The sequence below is a fragment of the Sturnira hondurensis genome, unplaced genomic scaffold (assembly GCF_014824575.4).
Source record: "Sturnira hondurensis isolate 20B ecotype Veracruz unplaced genomic scaffold, ASM1482457v3 Scaffold0015596, whole genome shotgun sequence".
Classification (NCBI taxonomy): Eukaryota; Metazoa; Chordata; class Mammalia; order Chiroptera; family Phyllostomidae; genus Sturnira; species Sturnira hondurensis.
Window position 1 is genome coordinate 562,847 of NW_028088227.1, and position 16,572 is coordinate 579,418.

Sequence of the window (16,572 nt, forward strand, 5' to 3'; positions counted from 1 at the left end):
GCCCCGCCCTCCCAGCTTCCGCGAGTACGACCAGCAGGCGGCAGACCTGGAGTTGCAGGCATGGGCTCCCCAGCGCGAGGCAAGGAGGCAGGTCGGGATGGAGAGCTGGTTTCGGCACAGGGTATGGCGTTGCCCAAAGTGAGCGGTCAGCAAATACTGCCTATTATTCGTGGCCCTGTTGTACCACAGTAAAGGCAATAAATACAGTGTAAAAGCTGCCTGCACAGGGCTCTGATGATCACACGTCCGTCTTCTGCTGCAGAATCCCCTTACATTCCCTGTTGTGCCCGATCTAGGTTAATGCCATCTTCTGTGCTGGTCCCTTCCAAGAAGACACCATCACCTGCACAGGGATTTTGTCCCTACCAGGGGATAAACCCCACTCAGGTAACTGAAGATTAAACAAACATGTTGAACTCTTAGTAACCAAAGCTTAAACGTGAAGGTCCTACAGCCCAATATGCTTCAATAGCTGAAAGTAGTAATGGGGAGTAAAGTGCAGGGTAATACAGCCCTTGGGACTGATCCAGCTGTAGAAATCACCATTTAGCCTCTCGTTCCTGATAAATTAACTTTCTGTTTATCCTGATTCTGGGGACTTAAGAGGAAGTGGCATCTAGGCTCTGCTTTTTATTGCTTTTTCTCCTTCCCTTTCCTCTGGAATGCAACCCTATAGCCCTTCCTTCCAGCTTCTAGCCCTGAGATGTCTTCACTGATGGGGAATTAAGCCTGAGCCTCCAGAGATGCTGACCTCCAGGTTCCAGGCTGTAGTTTTGCCATTTACTCTGGATCCCAGGTACTGGAGTGATCTTGGATTCTCAGCTTTTAAGTCCAGGGTCTGTGTAGTTTGTGGTTCTTTGGTACGCTTTCTTCCAAGCTTCCAGTTATAGGTTTCTTTAAAATACAGTTCCAAATGTCTGGGCTTTCCCAGGCAGAAATGCAGAACACTGACTTTCTGGCTGCTGATCAGACTCCTTAGGATTCAGAACTGGTCCCCAGGCAGGAAAGAAAAGGCAAGTGCCAACGAGGGTGGTCCTGGTGCTGCCTCAGGGCAAGCCAGGCCTGCTGATTTCCCACCAGGTAAGCCTGGGGGCTAGGTCCCCCACCCCACAGCGTACTTAGCAGCTGAGCTGCCTGAGCTGGAGGTGCTCCAGTCCGAAAAGGGGGCTCCAAGCTCTCCAGGCTGTTGAGGCTGCTGCTGGGCCATTCCGATGTCTGGACCTCATTACATGCACCTGGTAAGGCAGGAGTGGAAAGCATGTGGCTATTGGGGGACTGCTGAAGTCAGATCAATGATGAGCTTCAGCTTAAAGTAGTGACCTAGGGGCTCACCTTAAGGGGCACTTAAAGTAGTGAGCTAGGGCAGAAAGAGCCTGGAGTTGAGAAGGGGGAGTGACTCACAGCAACAGGGAGGCCTTCTGTGGACTTGAGTCTTGGGTAGGGGCTGCTGCAGTAGACACAGCAGGGCCCCATCCAGCTGCTGGAAGATGTTGAGCATGAGCAGAGTCTGGCGAATTTCAGGTGACAGGCCCCACCGCTCTTCTTCCAGCAACTCCCGGACCACTCCAAAATCTTGTCTGAGCTGCAGTGCTCCCTGCAGGCTGAAGGCCGAGGTACAATGGGGTCACCTGACCTTGTGGTCTCCCTAAACTATTCTGCCACACCCATCCCCCCCCAACTTTTCCAGTTCCATTCATTCCCCTGCCACTACCTTCATTTCTCCCCACCTGAATCGAATCCTGTGGGTAAGGATGTGGTCAAGCCAGGCACCCAGAATGGCTGTCAACACCTGGCTAAGGACAGGAGCCTGGGCTGGGGGTGGCAACCCCTGCAATCCTTGCAACACAGGCTCCAGTACAGTGTGGACCACCAACCGAGCATACTCACTAGGAATGCTGGGGAGTTCTGGAGTGACGGAGAGAAAGGACAGGATGTAAAAATGCTGAGATCCACTGAGCACCTAATGGAGTGATTGGGGTAAGAGAGTAGGACATCCAATGGTGGGGGTATGGGGAGTGAGGACAGGGATGGAGAGAAGTGGAACCAGGAATTGAAGGGCTCAGGATATTCTTACCCCCTGGGAACCCTGAGGAAGCTGGAATAAGGAGTTACCAAGACAAAGAGGATGTCGCCAGTACCGACCCCTTGGCATGTGAAGTTCGAAGCCCTGTGTAGCTTGTTTATGACATTCTTGCAAAAAGAGACTTAGTGACTCTTCAGACAGGAGCTGTGGGATAGGGAGAAAGTAAAAGGGGCTTATCTGTTAGGGACTTGTCAAGTTCTGTTGCTCTTCTAAATCTGAGGAGTTTAATCTAGCATCCATAAAACCTAAGGAGAGAACTGTATGCAAAGTTGTTTGGGCTTAGGCATTTTCTGAGGAGAGATGCCATCACTTTTATTGGGTTTTTCAAAAGGTCTGGACCCTGAAAAGATTATGAACAGTTGCCCTAGGATTATCCTGTTCTCCCTAACTTGGGTCAGAGGATGAAAGTCCTCCAGGTTAATTTTCTTCTATAGGAAACTTAATAGGAAAAAAACAGACACCCTTACTATGACCAATGTTCAAAAGCAAATGCTAGGGAGAGGCTGAGGAAAGGGGCACCATACAATCTTCCAGCTGTTATCTACAAAAGGAAGGTAGGATCTGCGGCGTGCACTTCGGGAACAAAGACTGTAACTTTCTGAGATTCAGCAACCTCTGAGATGTCCTTACACTTTACAGTGAGTATTCTGACAGCCCACTTGCATTTCCCCAGATCAGTGTAACCCGTAAGGCAAGAAAAGGCCCATGTGCTAGTTTGGTTTCTTTGGTTTGATAGGTTTTATTTTTCTGGAGGAGGAAAAGACAGCAAAAAAAAGAGAGGGCCCCTACAGCCCATCTTGGAGGAGAATAACCCCAAGAAATGGGGTATGTAGTGGCAGATCTGTCAGAAAAGGTGCCTAGATGCCAGCAAGCCCGAAGAGAGGAAGGGGCCTGGGATCCAGACACGGGGGTGATGGTAGAGCCCATGTGGNGGTTTCTTTGGTTTGATAGGTTTTATTTTTCTGGAGGAGGAAAAGACAGCAAAAAAAAGAGAGGGCCCCTACAGCCCATCTTGGAGGAGAATAACCCCAAGAAATGGGGTATGTAGTGGCAGATCTGTAAGAAAAGGTGCCTAGATGCCAGCAAGCCCGAAGAGAGGAAGGGGCCTGGGATCCAGACACGGGGGTGATGGTAGAGCCCATGTGGTTCCTGGTATACATCCTGGCAATAGCCTGTCTAAATCCAAGTTCTTTCTCTCTTTCCTGAAAATCAGAACCCCCTCCTTCCTCTGTCAGCTGATATTGGTAAGGAAACTGTGCACTCAAGACTCAGGAAATGTAAGGCCACATGATGGGACATCACAGTGCTGTACTTGGTGGAATGTCCGGAGCAGATGCCTAACAGTGCAGTCACCAGACAGAGGGACAAGGCATCAGGGTGCTTTGCACAGTGTTTGGTTCACATGGTGGGCACACTGTCCCTGTACCTTTTGCTCTCTTCTCACCACAACTACCAGAAGCTAGATCCTTCTGATGTTATATCTCCTCACCTCCCTTCCATCCTGACCACTGTAACTGGATCAAACTCCATGACCACCTCCCACTGTTCCCCATCCGTTCTTACATGCCTCCCCACCGCTGGTGAGATAAAGCCTCCACTCTGTGGACTAGTGTCCACAGATTGTGATTGTGTTCACTAGTGCCCTCCACCTGCGAACTCCTCCACAGTCTCCCACCCCCACTGCAGACTTGTGTGTGTGTGCACGTGTACGTGTGTGCACACACATGTGCACACTACACACAAAGGGAGCTTCTGCTTTGGTCAGGCTATCTCCCCACGACTCCCCCAAGAAATTATGAATTTCCCACCTCCAGTAACCCCTGCCCTGCCATTCCTGTGAGGCTGCCAAGCTACTAGCTTGAGCCCATAGGCCTTGTATGGAGCTTCTGTCACCACATGCCCACTGTGACGTTCCCTCCTCAGAGCTCCCACGAGCATCATTACTCATGAGGAGCCTGCTTCGGGGCATGTTGCACTGAAGAAGGCGGCAATAAATTGAGGTGGAAATGCCCAACGGACAGATCAGATGGTGGATTGGGGCTAAACTGGGGTAGGGGTGGGGGTCCACAGCACCAAGGCACTGTGGGTAGTCGGAATGCAGAGAAAAGGAACAGAGAGACAAGGACTGAACTCCATAGCTAGGGCCTCGTTCAAGGCAAAGAGGAGAAATCTGGATATGAAGAGAAAACAAAAGACAGACATCTTCCGCAGTAGGAACAGACAATATGCAAAATGGGGAAAAGGTCAAGTGGAAGTATAATAGTTTTATTCATAAATTGAGAAGAAAATAAGAGATGTTAGGAGAAACAGCCAGGAGTGGATAGAAGTTACCACTGTGGAACAGGAATCGGGTGGGAATGGGGGGCAGTTAAAGTGCTACTTTTTTTTTCATTAGAAATTATATTCTATTTCTTTAAAAAATGTTTAAACCCTCTCCTGAGGACATTTTTTGCATTGCTTTTAGAGAGAAAGAGAGTGAGAGAGAGAAACACTGAATGGTTGCCTTCCACATGCGCCCCATCTGGTGATCGAACCTGCGATCTAGGCTACATGCCCTGACCTGGAATGGAGCCTGCAGCTTACGGGACACCGCTCCAACCATGCCATACCAGCCACGGCTACATTCTATTTCACTTTTAAACTATGGATATGTATTACTTTAATAAAAATACAAATTACGCCCTGGCTGGTGTGGCTCAGTGGATTGAGCACCGGCCTGCGAACCAAAGGGTTGCTGGTTCAGTTCCCAGTCAGGGCACATGCTGGGGTTGCTGGCCAAGTCAGGTCCCCAGTAAGGGGTGCCATGAGAGGCAACCACACATTAATGTTTCTCTCTCTCTTTCTCCCTCCCTTCCCCTCTAAAATAAATAAATAAAATGTAAAAAAATACAAATTACATGTTCAAGAAAGAGAAGAAACATTGTATTAAAAACTAGTAAATAAAAGGATTCAATTATTTATCTTGCTTTTTCTCTGCAAAACAGACCTCTGAGTAACCAAATAATTAATGAGAGAAAGTTTCCCTTTATAGGAGTAATCCAAATAATAAATAAAAAAGGAATGATAGAATTGGAATATCACCACTTTGCACCCCTAATGAAATCATGGACTTGGACAGTGATCGTCAATGGCTGTCAACATGACAAAATGAGAGCCTAACATGGGGGAGGGGTGGAATATATAGATGAAACAAAGTTGACCATGAGTTGATCACTCTTAAAGCCTCTATGGTGGGTATATGGGGATTTGTTATACCTTTCTCTCTACTTTTGTACATGTTTGAAATTTTCCAAAATAAAAAGTTAAATAGAACAAAACATGAACCAAGCAAAAAAGGTAAATTTAGCAGAAACTTCAAGAAGATTCCAAGTCACTGGGATGTTCTGTGCCTGCCCCTAACTCCAAAGCGCCAGCTTTGGTCTCAAGGTCCCTGCTCTTCTCACCTGCATCTGTAAGGTCAGCTTCCGGATTTCCAGGCCCAGCTGCTCCTCCACCTCCAAGGCCACGCTTTCCCCTGAGGCCAGGCTAGACAGAGCTTCTGCCTCATGTAATAGAGGCTTTGGCAGAAACAGGGAGTGAGCTCTGAAGCCAGCCTAGGCTGCTCCCCTCCCCAACCCTGGCTACTTACAGGTAAGTCCTTCTGGATCAGAAGCAGGAAGGATTCTGGGGCCCACGCTGCCAGATGCTGCTGAGATCTGCCCCAAAACCAGAGCAGGGTTGTCTGCAAGGTACAGAGCCCTAAGGCAAGGGGTGTAGGAACTGGGGAGGGGAGAGACAAGTTACCTGAGGGCTCATGGAGTACCTTTGGGAAGAAGCAGGTTTCAGAATGGAGCAAAAGAAAAAAGATATCCTCAATTGTCCTCCTGTTGCCCCAACCTCAGCCACTTGTCTCACCTGGAGGCTGACAGAGGAGCAGCCCTGACCTGGGCTCTCGAAGGGCGTGCAGGAGAGGAGGGAAGAGCTGCTGTAGAAGTTCAGTGGTATGACATGATGAAGAAAGGCGGCTCTGATCACCAGCAGAGCCCAAGGCTTGGCAGAAGACTGAGGATGAGGGGGTACAGTTTGATGGGGAAGGGCCAGCTGGGGCTTGTGTCACTCCCAGTGCCCCTTCCAGTGTCCCTTCCTTCTCACCTTGGTCCCAGCTCCAGATAAGAGACTGATGAAATAGGCTGTGGCACAAAGAAGCCAGCTCCTTCTCACACTCCTGAGGCAGGGATGCTAGGGGAAGAAATGACTCTGGAGCCTGCAAACAAGGCCTCAGTTTTCTACAACCACTGCCGGCCCAGTGATGGGAGAAGAGAGGAGCCATCCCCCAAGACTCAAGAGGGGTGGTAAGCAAGACTGCCTTGAAAGGTCTTCAAGAAGCTATAGCTTCTAAAAGGTCAGAAGCTATAGCCTGAACACTGGGGTGGGTGTGGGGCAAGGGTGTTCATTCTAAAGGGCCTACTTTTGTAGTCGGGCTGGTGGATGAGTTGAGGTGACTAGAGAGAAGAAAGGGACTCCAGGCTTCCCAAACGCCCACCCAAGCCCACCACTCACCTTGATCCAGTGCCTGACTTAGTTGTTGTGCCACTGCCCTGGGGTCCTTCCAGGGTCCTAGACTTAGGTCCAGACTCTGCGCACAGGCTGCCCATAGCTGGGTCCAGTACTGGCTCCACAGGGTTCCAGCTTCTCCAATTCCCGGTCCACTGCCGGCTGAACCTGCCACGCCCCCGACCAAACCCAGGAGCCCTGGCAGCAGCTCCTGCTCCTCATACCACCACATGCGGAGCTGGTCCCGCAAGTCCAATCCCCTGAGCGCCTCATTCAGCCGACCTGCCACCTGGCAACCCCGCTCCCCCGCGAGGAGACAGAGCACACGGGCTGGAGGGAAAGGGCGCGCTGCCCCTGGGACGTTACTTAAGGCTTTTCCCTGCAGCTGATGGTAGGTGGGAAGCACCAGCAGCAGGTCGGCCAGTTGGGATGACAGACCGGGGCTGGCGGGCGCTCGGCCCAAAGCGCAAAGCTGCATCTCGATGACAGCATCCAGACTCTGGGCAGCTAGTCCGACGGGGCGCGCCAGGAGTAGCGGCTCGGGAGTCTCCCGAAGGCCGGTTCGCAGGACTGCCTTTCGGGAAAGCTGCGGCAGCAGGTCAAGACACAGCTGAGGCAAGAGGTCGGGGGACGGCGCGCCAATACTCAGCACCCTTAGGAGGCGCACCGCCGCCTGTAGGTGGCGGGCGCAGTCTCGGGCTTGGAGGAGCTGCTCCCGCTCTCGGTGCAGCCGCAGCAACACCGCCCGGAGACGCTGCAGTGCGGGAGGGATCGGCCCGCCAGCAACGGGCTTCTGCCTCGGGTCTGCAGCACCAGCCTCAAGGTGCTCTCCTGTGTCCAGCGCCGCCGCACACCACGGCTGCCCTTCTGGAGCTCCGCTGGGCAGTCGGTCCAAGCAGGGGATGCTCCCGGCAACCAGCGGCCGGGGCCAGCCAGGAACATCCCCGCCGAGAGCGCCCGCGGGCCTTCTCTCCCACCGCTCCTCACCGGTGGCCCCGGCTGGCGGCCGCACCTGCGACACGGGAGCGAGCGGAGGCAGGAAGACACCTATGCGGGACGCCTGGGCCATGGGGGCGGCGTGTCCGAACGAACCTAACGATTCCCACTGGCCTGCAACGCCCAACGCTCGCCGTAGCTCGGACTCCGCCCCACCTTAAGAGCCGTCATTTCTGGCCCAGAAGCTGCAGGGACCGTCCTGAACTCTCTCGCATTCCGTAGTTTGAGGCTTCTGCCCTTAACAAAGATGACTACCCACTTTGCCTTACCACTCCCTTCAGCCCACAAAATACGGGACTGTCTTTCACTTTCGGGTCACTGTGGATGGGAGATGGCGCCGGTTCCGAAGACGGTGGGGCAGATCAAGCTAGGTAAGGAGGTGTGACAGAAGGGGAGGGGATCCAGGAGAGCCAGGGCAGCCTCATTGGGCGTGTCTGTTTTCAGTGGGATTTTGAGTTGTAGGTGCTGGTAGAGGGCTCCAGCCAAACCGTCCTGACGCACTGTGGGTTTCCTTTCCTGTAGACTGTCCTCTGTCGCTCGGCTGCCCGCTGGGGGTCGCTGCTGTTCCCAAACTCTGCAGGGAATTCGGTCCTGAGGACTATGGAGAAGAGGTAAAAGAGACTCCTAGCTACCCCTGGCCCTATTTATGTCTGCCGCGCCACTTTCACCCAGCTTTGCTGAGCCCTGCCTGGCCAGTAGCCGTTCTGGGCTCCAGGGACGCTAGGGAGGCGTTGCCTCGGCCCCGCCCTCGACAGCGTGGTGTGTGTCGGAGGAAGCAGTAGAGACCGAGAAGACGCTGCCTGGATAACTGCTTAAAGTAGACAGGGGCAGACTAGGATTGAGCACTGGGGAGTGGGTGGGAGTTCCTTGGGGAAGATACGACAAGAGGGAGCAGTGTGGGCAAAGACACTAAGGCAAGGAAAAGTTAAAAGAACTTTATTGAAATGAACATGAGCTGAGGGTTTGGTTGGAACTGTAGGAGTTAAGGTGGGAAAGAAGGCAACAAGAGACTTGAAAGGCCTTGCCCAATATCGGGGTTGGGTGTCCTCAGGTAGGTTGATAGCGTTATTGAGGGAGAGACAGGATCAGATCTGGGAACACTGAGAAGCAGTACTTCCAGCTGCTTCCTGGTTGGTTTTCTCTAAGACCTCAAACTCATAAGTCCGGAAGTTTATTTGTCATCTTTGCAGATCAGTTGCTTTTCCTCTAATCTTAGTTCTGGTTGATAACACAAACTTCCATCCAGTTGTTTCACCTAGAATTGTGAAAATCATTCTATATACTCCCTTTCCTATACCTCATACATTGAGTCAGTCACTAAAATCTACTTCTGAAATGTCTCTTGAATCAAACTCATCATTTCCATTCCTGCTCTTGCTGCCACTGCCTTAGTTCAAGAACAACTCCTCTCTGACCTGAATAGCTGTAATGGCCTTCTAACTAAACATCCCACCCCTAAACTATTCTATCTGAGTGTTTCACTTCCTATATCAGGTCCACTCCTATCACTCACTGATAGGACAAAGTTCAAACACTGGGTCACACAGAGTTCCCTCAGATACAGCTCCTGACTGCATCTCAGTGGGAATAGTCTCCTCATCAGTCTGCCTTTGCTCATTCAGCACACACTCACTGAGTGCCAGCCGTGTGCCTGAAACAGGCACAGTTTTAGGCTGGAAAGACAGCAAATCAAACAGACAAAAATCCCTCTATTAAATGAATTAGTATATAGTGGGAGCGGCCAATCAATAAATAAACGATATAGTATGTCAAATATAAGAAGTACAAAGAAAAATCAAGTGAGAAAGAAGATAGGGAGCACTGAGTGGACTTGAGAGATTTCTTGTTTTGAAAGGAGTGGTCAGAAGGCCTTTCTACAAAGGTTTAAGCAGAGATCTGAAAGGAACAGCAAATTGAGCCATTCACCTGGGAAAGTGCGTTCCAGGAAGAGGAAATAAGTACAAAAGACCTGAGATGTTAGAAGTGAAGGTTCTCGGTGTAATAGGTGTGTTGTAGGGACTTAAAAGAAGATCACAGTAGCTGGGAGAGGGGCGATGAAAAGGTGGGAGATGATTTATGAAGGCTTCAGGGGCGGCCCAACCGTGTGTGACCATGTAGTGAATTAAGACAATAGCATAGAATGTGTTTGGGGAGAGGTGGAAGGTCAAAAATTTTTCTTTTTAGATGGCTGGACTGGGCTGACGAGGAAGAGGGAGGGTGAAGATATAGGGAAGGCTATATTTGAATGGCAGGCACATCCTGAGGAGACTGCCTAAAATGGGTCCAGAGCATGCATTATTTCTGCCCAAGTTCCAGTTTTGGAAGTTGAAATAAACCCACTGGGAAGTTGAGTTTGAGACGAAGACTTGATGAAAGTGCTCAGCCATGTAAATGAAGATGCTGTTGAGTCAGGACTGTCTCCTGAGGGGAGCCTTGGATCTGACATTGTTCAGAGGCTGACTATGCCTCAGTGACCTGAGTCCTGCCTATGCATTATTTTACCACTCTGTGGTTTCCACCCAGTCCCCACCTAGTCTGGGTCTGCTCTGTTTAGGCCTGATTAGCCACAGAGGGACGTGGTGATTCCTGTTCTTCTTCACTTACACTAACTGAGAAAACCATTCTCATCAGAACCACAGAATGTATGGGCCAGGCCTTGAAGGATCTTGCCTCATTTTGTGAATGAGGATGTTGAGGTCCAGAGAAATTAAACAGTTTGTCCGAAATCGAACAGCCAGGCAGTGGCTGAGCCAGGAGTAGGATGCAAGTAGCTCTGCTCCAGCACAAGAAAAGGCCCATGGGCTAGTTTGCCCATGTGCTCTCCCCAGTCCCATGATGCTTCACCAAGCAAGGGACCAATAAAAAGCAGTGAATAGTAAGGCTCTAAATTATATAACACGGTCTATGTGAGCACAGCGTGGTAGAGATAATTGGAGATAAAAGGGTCTCTCAAGTCTCTGAGGGGAGACAGAATGTGAACTGGACCTCGAAGGTGAGGCAAGATGTGGTAAGAAAGGCTCAGAGCCAGGAGGGATCCAAGGACCACTGGGGGCAAGTCCCAAGGCTGGAAGCAGCCTGGTGGCAGAGGGAGGGTGACGAGGGAAGACTGGGAAGGTTGGCCAGGGGGCTGTTTGGAAGGTTCCAAATCCCAGGTTGGGGAATTAGATGCCAGCGTGTGGCCCTGGCAGTGGGAGATTACTGGGAGTTTCTGAGTAAGAGAGTAATTGTTCAGAGGTTGGTTTTGGGGAGAAACATGAAGTGCAGGTGAGAAGCCAGCCAGGAATTGCTGTGCGCAGTTAAACGTGAGACAGCTCCAGGTGGGTTTTATGGGGACTGTTCTACTCAGGGATGTGATGGGGGCATACCTGGAAGAGGAGGTAAGAGGACTCCATCTGAGGACTTCATGTCAGTAGCTGACCTAGTGGCAAGTCCTGGGGAGGAGATACTGCCCGGATGGTAGGGAAGGCTGGGGGAAAAGCACGCGCAGTCCTTGAGAAGGCAGGGCAGTGGTGAAGGAAGGTGATAGACCATGAGAGCTGGGAGCAGTGTGTTTTGAGGCGCTGAGTCAGGACAGGGTGGCAGTAAGGTTCTCCAGGCTGGGTGGCTGCTTTGTGGTTGCCATGGTGGAGGGGTCAAGCCAGCCAAGCCCCTTGCTGTCTCTCAGAGCTCTCCCCCAACACCAGCCTCCCCTCCCCCTCCCAGGACATAGTGGATTTTCTGCGACGGCTGGTGGAGAATGATCCCCAGGGCCTACACCGGATCCGTGTGGATGGGAGCAGCGGGCGGCTGCAGCTGTGGCACCATGGTGGGGAGTGAACGGGTCGGGCCCAGGGATCAAGGCTGGTACACTGGGGAGGGCTGGCCCTCAGATGCTCCTCTCTCTCACGTTCTTCTCTCTTTCCCTTCTCTTTCTCCCCACAGATGATCTCCCGGAACATTTCCGTGATGAAGGGAAAACAACTAGACAGAGTGGCAGGGGCAAGGGGGCTGAGGGACTGGATACCTACTGTGGTCTCCAAAATTCCTTCCTGTACCCTCCCCCAGGGTCTAAGCCCTGCCCTCAAAGACCCTCTGCCTCGGCATCCTTCCCCAGCGGCTCGGACAGTCTGCTTCAGGTGGCTATGCCCCAGAGGCTCCTGCCGACTGAGGAGGTGAGCCCTTCTGGAAGGGGTTCACCCCCACCCAGGGTTCTCGCAAGCCCCATATTCCCATATCTGTATTCTCCCCAAGTCTGGCCCTTTCAGGGTCCTTCCATACTGCTTGCCTCTTTTGCTTTCTCCTTCTCTCCCTTTTATCCTGTCACCTGCCCTTCCTCCTCCAGGAAGCCAACCGCCTGGCTGAGGAGCTGGTGGCTGAGGAGGAGCGTATGAAACAGAAAGCAGAAAAGAAGCGACTCAAGAAGAAGGTAGCGGGAGGTCGGAAGGAGTGGGAGTTCAGAGGGGTTTTGGGCACGGCGAGAGGGAAGCTTCATGAGACAGGAGAGAACTCAAGGTGGCCTGCAGTGGGTCCTCTGCCAGAAGGGCCAGAGGGGTACAGGGGCTGGGGGGTCTCCTGGGGGCCATGCGGTGCAACAGTTTTGGGGTCACACTGTACTGCCTGGGTTGAAATCTGCCTCCTGTCTATTGTGAGACGTCTGCCTGGTAACTCTTTCGTCCACTTTTTCACCTGTAAAATGAGGGCAACACCTACCTCAAAGAGTTCCAAGGATTAAATAAGATAGAGTATACAAAACTCAGCCTAGCACATACATGACTTATATAGTATCCCACACATGAAGAGTTGGTCTCAAGATACAAATTGTGTGTGTATTTAAATATAGTGTTCAAAATGCAGCCTCCTCCTCATTATTATTACAGCGTCAAAAGGACCGAAAGCGTCAGGAGCGCATGGAGCAGGACAGTGGCGAGCCCAAGGTGAGTCTACAGGCGGGTTCTAAGAGCACCAAGTGCCAGGGTGAGGGCACTCAGAAGGCATATGGATCCCGGCATTCCCAACTCTGTGCCTATCTACCTTCCTTCCAGGTGGAGGGCACCCCAGATGGGAATGAGAGCCCCCCATCCAGCCCTGGGAACCCAGCCCAGGGACAGTGTGGTGAGGAAGAAGTGAGAGCCCCCTTTCTTCCTCTCTGGGTCTCTGCCCACCCCTACTTGCCCCTACTCCGCCACACACTTCATCCCCACCCCCTCCCTCCCTTTCCTTTCTACTCACAGGATGCACTGGATCTTTCTAGCACTTTCGTGTCTCTGGCTTTGCGCAAGGTTGGGGATTGGCCCCCTAGTGCGCTCAGAGAGAAGGAACTGAGCCCGGAGCCCCAAAGCAAGAGCCTGGGCCCTCCAGAGAAGATACATGAGAAGGAAGGGAGGCCTTCAAGAGAAGAGCACCCCAGGCGGAACCCTAAGGCAGAGGTGAGGTGGGCAGAAGAACCACAGCTGGAACCAGTGGGAAGGGTGCCAGAGTTCTCTGGAAGTCACATGATCTAAGGGTTGAGGGCTGCGACCAATAGAAGGAGTTCTTTGGCCCAAGATGAAGAAACCTGGGGTCAGGCTCCATCACTGACTCCCTAACCCCGGGTAGTTTTCCTCCACAGGAAGGCAGGGCTGATAGCATCTTGCAGAGCTGTCATGAGAACTGCACGAGTTAGTTGATGCTAATTGTAATATTATTTGTTTGAACAAAAGAGAATTTGGGGAGGCCGAGGCCCAAGTCCTACTTGAGTTTTCTTCTGGTCCCTAGGCATCTCCAGGACTGCTGGCAGCTGCCTTACAGCAGAGCCAGGAGCTAGCAAGTAAGATTCTCTCTCTCCCCTTCCTCCTCCCACCCTCCCTGGGCCATCCTCATCTGAACCTTCCCTCTGTCTCTTCTCAACAGAATTGGGTACTGACTTTGCCCAGAATGGTTTCTACCGTGAGGCTGTGGGCCTCTTCACTGAGGCCTTGAAGCTCAACCCTCGGGACCACCGGTAGGTTGGGGCTTGGCCACTGTGCTGGGAGGTCAGGGCAAGGCAAGGTGTCCAGGGCTTGAGTTTCAGTCACTTTGTCTTCATCAGGTTATTTGGAAATCGCTCCTTCTGCCATGAGCGGCTGGGTCAGCCGGTGTGGGCCCTGTTTGATGCCCAGGTGGCCCTTACCCTGCGGCCCGGCTGGCCCCGGGGCCTTTTCCGCCTGGGCAAGGCCTTGATGGGGCTGCAGGTAATGGATCTGACATTGGAAGCAGAGGAGGACTTTGAGTGGAATGGGTTGGGGATTGGGTCTACACCAGCATCTTCTAGGTAAGCTCGAAGTACCACAATGTCACAATGCCAGTGGTACTAGTAGCTGGGGCCAATTCAAGAACAGGGGCACTTTCAAGTTCCTTGACCCCCCTCCCTTGCCCGATACCTAAACTTTCCTCTTTCCAATCACTCTGGCATGAAAGCGCTTTGAGGAGGCAGCTGCTGTGTTCCAGGAGACTCTAAGAGGCGGGTCCCAGCCTGATGCAGCTCGGGAGCTCCACTCTTGTCTTCTGCAGCTTGCTGTGGTAAGGGGGCAGCAAGAATTGGATTGCAATGCCAAGCAGTGCTACCTTCTGCCTCAGGGGGGCAGCAGTGGGTGGGATGAGGAGCAGGGCCTGTGCTGCTAGGATAGTATATCAGGTGCCCTCCCTTCATGTTCTCAGCAGGATCAGCGAAGAGGATTCTGTGCACCACCTCCACCAACTGGGTTTCTCAAGCCAGCTCCCCACACTGAGCTGGGGGCCACAGGCCTCCTGTCCCTCAGTCACCCACGAAGCACTGCTCCAAGGGCCCCTGGCCCCTTTGCATTATCTGCCATGTCACCTGAGCCTCTCCAATGGGATCCTTCCCCAGACTCAAAGTAGAAGACCTCCTCTCCATTTCCAGAACCCCTCAAAGGGCGGGGGCATCCAGGGACTTGGGCCTCAACGTCTACCTCAGGATAGATGAGGGCAGACCTGTCCCTCATAGGACAAGGCCATATTTGTATCCCACAGAGGTAAGGGACACTGTGTGGTGGCTGTTTCCTGCATATCTTGGGACCTTGTACTCTAAAACCATAGTTAGAAACATTCCTGGGAGTCATTCCTCTGGCCACAGAGACCTTATGAGAGAAAGGAGCCCCATGTCCATGGAAGCAGCCTTTTTGTTTGGTTTTCAAGCACATAGCTTCCTTAGCATCCTCTGGGAGCAATAAGAGAAAACAAAATTCAAGACTCAAAAAGGGAACTGGCCCTGGCTGGGTGGCTCAGTTGGTTGGAGCATTGTCCCAGATCCCAAAAAGTTTCAGGTTCAATCTCGTCAGGGCACATACCTAGGTTGTGGGTTCAATCCCCAGTCGGTGCATACAGGAGACAGCTGATCATTGATTCTCTTTTTCTTCCTCCCTTCCTTTCTCTCTAAAAATATAATATCCTTGGGTGAGGAATTTTTTTTAAAAGGGAACTATACAAAAGTTCAGATTTTAAGGCTATAATAGACCCCGAAGGGGGCATTTGAGGCTTGCTCTGCTCTTGGCCCTGGGGAACTCATTCACTAACCAGAGCTCTGTGCTCAGGAATCGGGTCATAGTGATGAATAAGGGTGAGTCCCGCCCTTCACTTCTTCCTAATCCCAGTTCTTGCCCTGTTTTCTCTAGCCCAGCCCTTCATGCCTTCTGTCCTGCCCATATTTCTGTGTTCATTTGGACCTATCCTTCACCCACTGGTCTGATGCTTAGCTCCTCCAACTGGTAGAAGATTCGCCAAGGGTTCGCATTTGGGAATTCCCTTAGCAGCTCTTGCCTGGAGTTGGCAGAGCCCTTGCATTTCTGCACTTCCCACTTCTGGCTCCCTGCTGATGGGGCGTCAGCAGGCACCCAGGCTGCTGCCACCCGGCTGTGCTCTTCCTCCATCCAGCACTCCGCATTGTAACTGGTCTGTCCTTCTCTGTATTTACTCAGTTTTCCCAGCAAGGGTCACTGCCCCCAGAGGTGGCTATAATTTTCTGTTTCTCATTGTAAGAATCATGAATTTCTTTTGGTTTCTTGGGATTCTGGTAGCTGCCTCCGGCTGGTTCCTCCCTATCCCTTCTTGGGACACTCAACTCATTTAAAAGCGGATCTTCAGGTGACTTTTAGGCCTCCCAAAATGCCCTTCCAGAAGGAACCATTCATCAGGATAAATGATTTCTGCTACCCTGTGGGTCTTGCTCAACACCATTCTCACCTGGAGGTAGGAGGTGTTGCAACTATAGTAGGATGAAGTCTGCCATTACTAGTTGAGCCACCTTGGGCAGGCCTGTCAACATCTGTGCCTCAGTTCTCTCATCTGTAAAATGGGTGCAATTCCTACCTCACAGGGCTGTTGTGAGGACTTAAACAGAAACTGAGAAAATACCAAGTGCCTGGTATATAGTGACTGTTAAATAAACCAAGTTTTATCTGCAACTGGCCTCCATATTCACAGTTCCCACAGTGGGAGTAGTGAAGTATGAGTGAATTGCTGCTTATTTCACACAAGACAGAATTCCTGGGATGATTGTTCTCAAAATGTGGTCCCTGCACCATCAGCATCAGTTGCCTGGGAACTTGTGACAAATGCACCTCAGACCTTCTACATCTGAACCTACAAGGTGGGGGTGGGGGGCAGCAATGTGTTTCAGTAGCCCTCCAGGTGGTCCTGATACACCCATCCAGGGCCATTTTGACAGATGGTTTTGAGTTTTTGCCGGGAGCTTGGTCACAACAGGTGGCAGCACTGGGCTAGAATTTAAGGAGCCTCAAGTGAAGAGGGGTTATGGCTCAGAACCAATGATCTTGACTGGCTCCTACCTTTCTAAGTAGAATTATTTGCCCTGGGAGGTCTTTGCTTGTGCCTGACTGGGGAGTGGGGCTGGGGAGAGGTGGTTGTTTAAGGGGTGATTAGATTACTGGCCCCACCAGAAGTCTGCCTATCTGGCTCTGTTCTGGGAGAATTCTCTGCCTTGGGAA

The 16,572-nt window shown here is 51.8% G+C and overlaps 2 protein-coding genes and 1 long non-coding RNA gene across 6 annotated transcripts; 2 read left to right on the forward strand and 1 right to left on the reverse strand.

Moving 5' to 3' along the window:
• Positions 1 to 89: 89 nt before the first annotated feature.
• Positions 90 to 7,691, reverse strand: CCDC142 (coiled-coil domain containing 142). Of its 4 annotated transcripts, XM_037064899.1 has the most exons (10): positions 6,623 to 7,691; positions 6,215 to 6,301; positions 5,978 to 6,124; positions 5,712 to 5,842; positions 5,527 to 5,640; positions 2,113 to 2,227; positions 1,728 to 1,905; positions 1,402 to 1,601; positions 752 to 1,235; positions 90 to 175 (listed from the first exon to the last, which is right to left on the reverse strand). In XM_037064899.1, exons 1-9 carry the CDS (start codon positions 7,683 to 7,685, stop codon positions 976 to 978), a joined length of 2,295 nt encoding a protein of 764 aa, XP_036920794.1. In that variant the 5' UTR covers positions 7,686 to 7,691; the 3' UTR covers positions 90 to 175; positions 752 to 975. The 4 variants fall into 4 exon arrangements, with proteins under 4 accessions (XP_036920794.1, XP_036920795.1, XP_036920796.1 ...); XM_037064900.1 differs by lacking the exon at positions 90 to 175 and having other exon boundaries at positions 796 to 1,235; positions 2,143 to 2,227; XM_037064901.1 differs by lacking the exon at positions 90 to 175 and having other exon boundaries at positions 1,024 to 1,235; positions 1,402 to 1,594.
• LOC119000099 (uncharacterized) lies at positions 712 to 4,744 on the forward strand. The gene is made up of 3 exons (XR_005069244.1): positions 712 to 796; positions 3,297 to 3,488; positions 4,548 to 4,744. It is a non-coding gene; the product is annotated as an uncharacterized LOC119000099 (long non-coding RNA).
• A 142-nt stretch (positions 7,692 to 7,833) lies between the features above and the next one.
• Positions 7,834 to 16,029, forward strand: TTC31 (tetratricopeptide repeat domain 31). The gene is given in 14 exon segments (XM_037064904.1): positions 7,834 to 7,983; positions 8,135 to 8,223; positions 11,315 to 11,417; positions 11,534 to 11,763; positions 11,934 to 12,017; positions 12,469 to 12,525; positions 12,634 to 12,714; positions 12,823 to 13,017; positions 13,346 to 13,397; positions 13,481 to 13,571; positions 13,659 to 13,800; positions 14,027 to 14,128; positions 14,270 to 14,400; positions 14,402 to 16,029. Coding segments are annotated over 14 exon segments (1,632 nt in total). The 5' UTR covers positions 7,834 to 7,859; the 3' UTR covers positions 14,553 to 16,029.
• Positions 16,030 to 16,572: the final 543 nt, after the last annotated feature.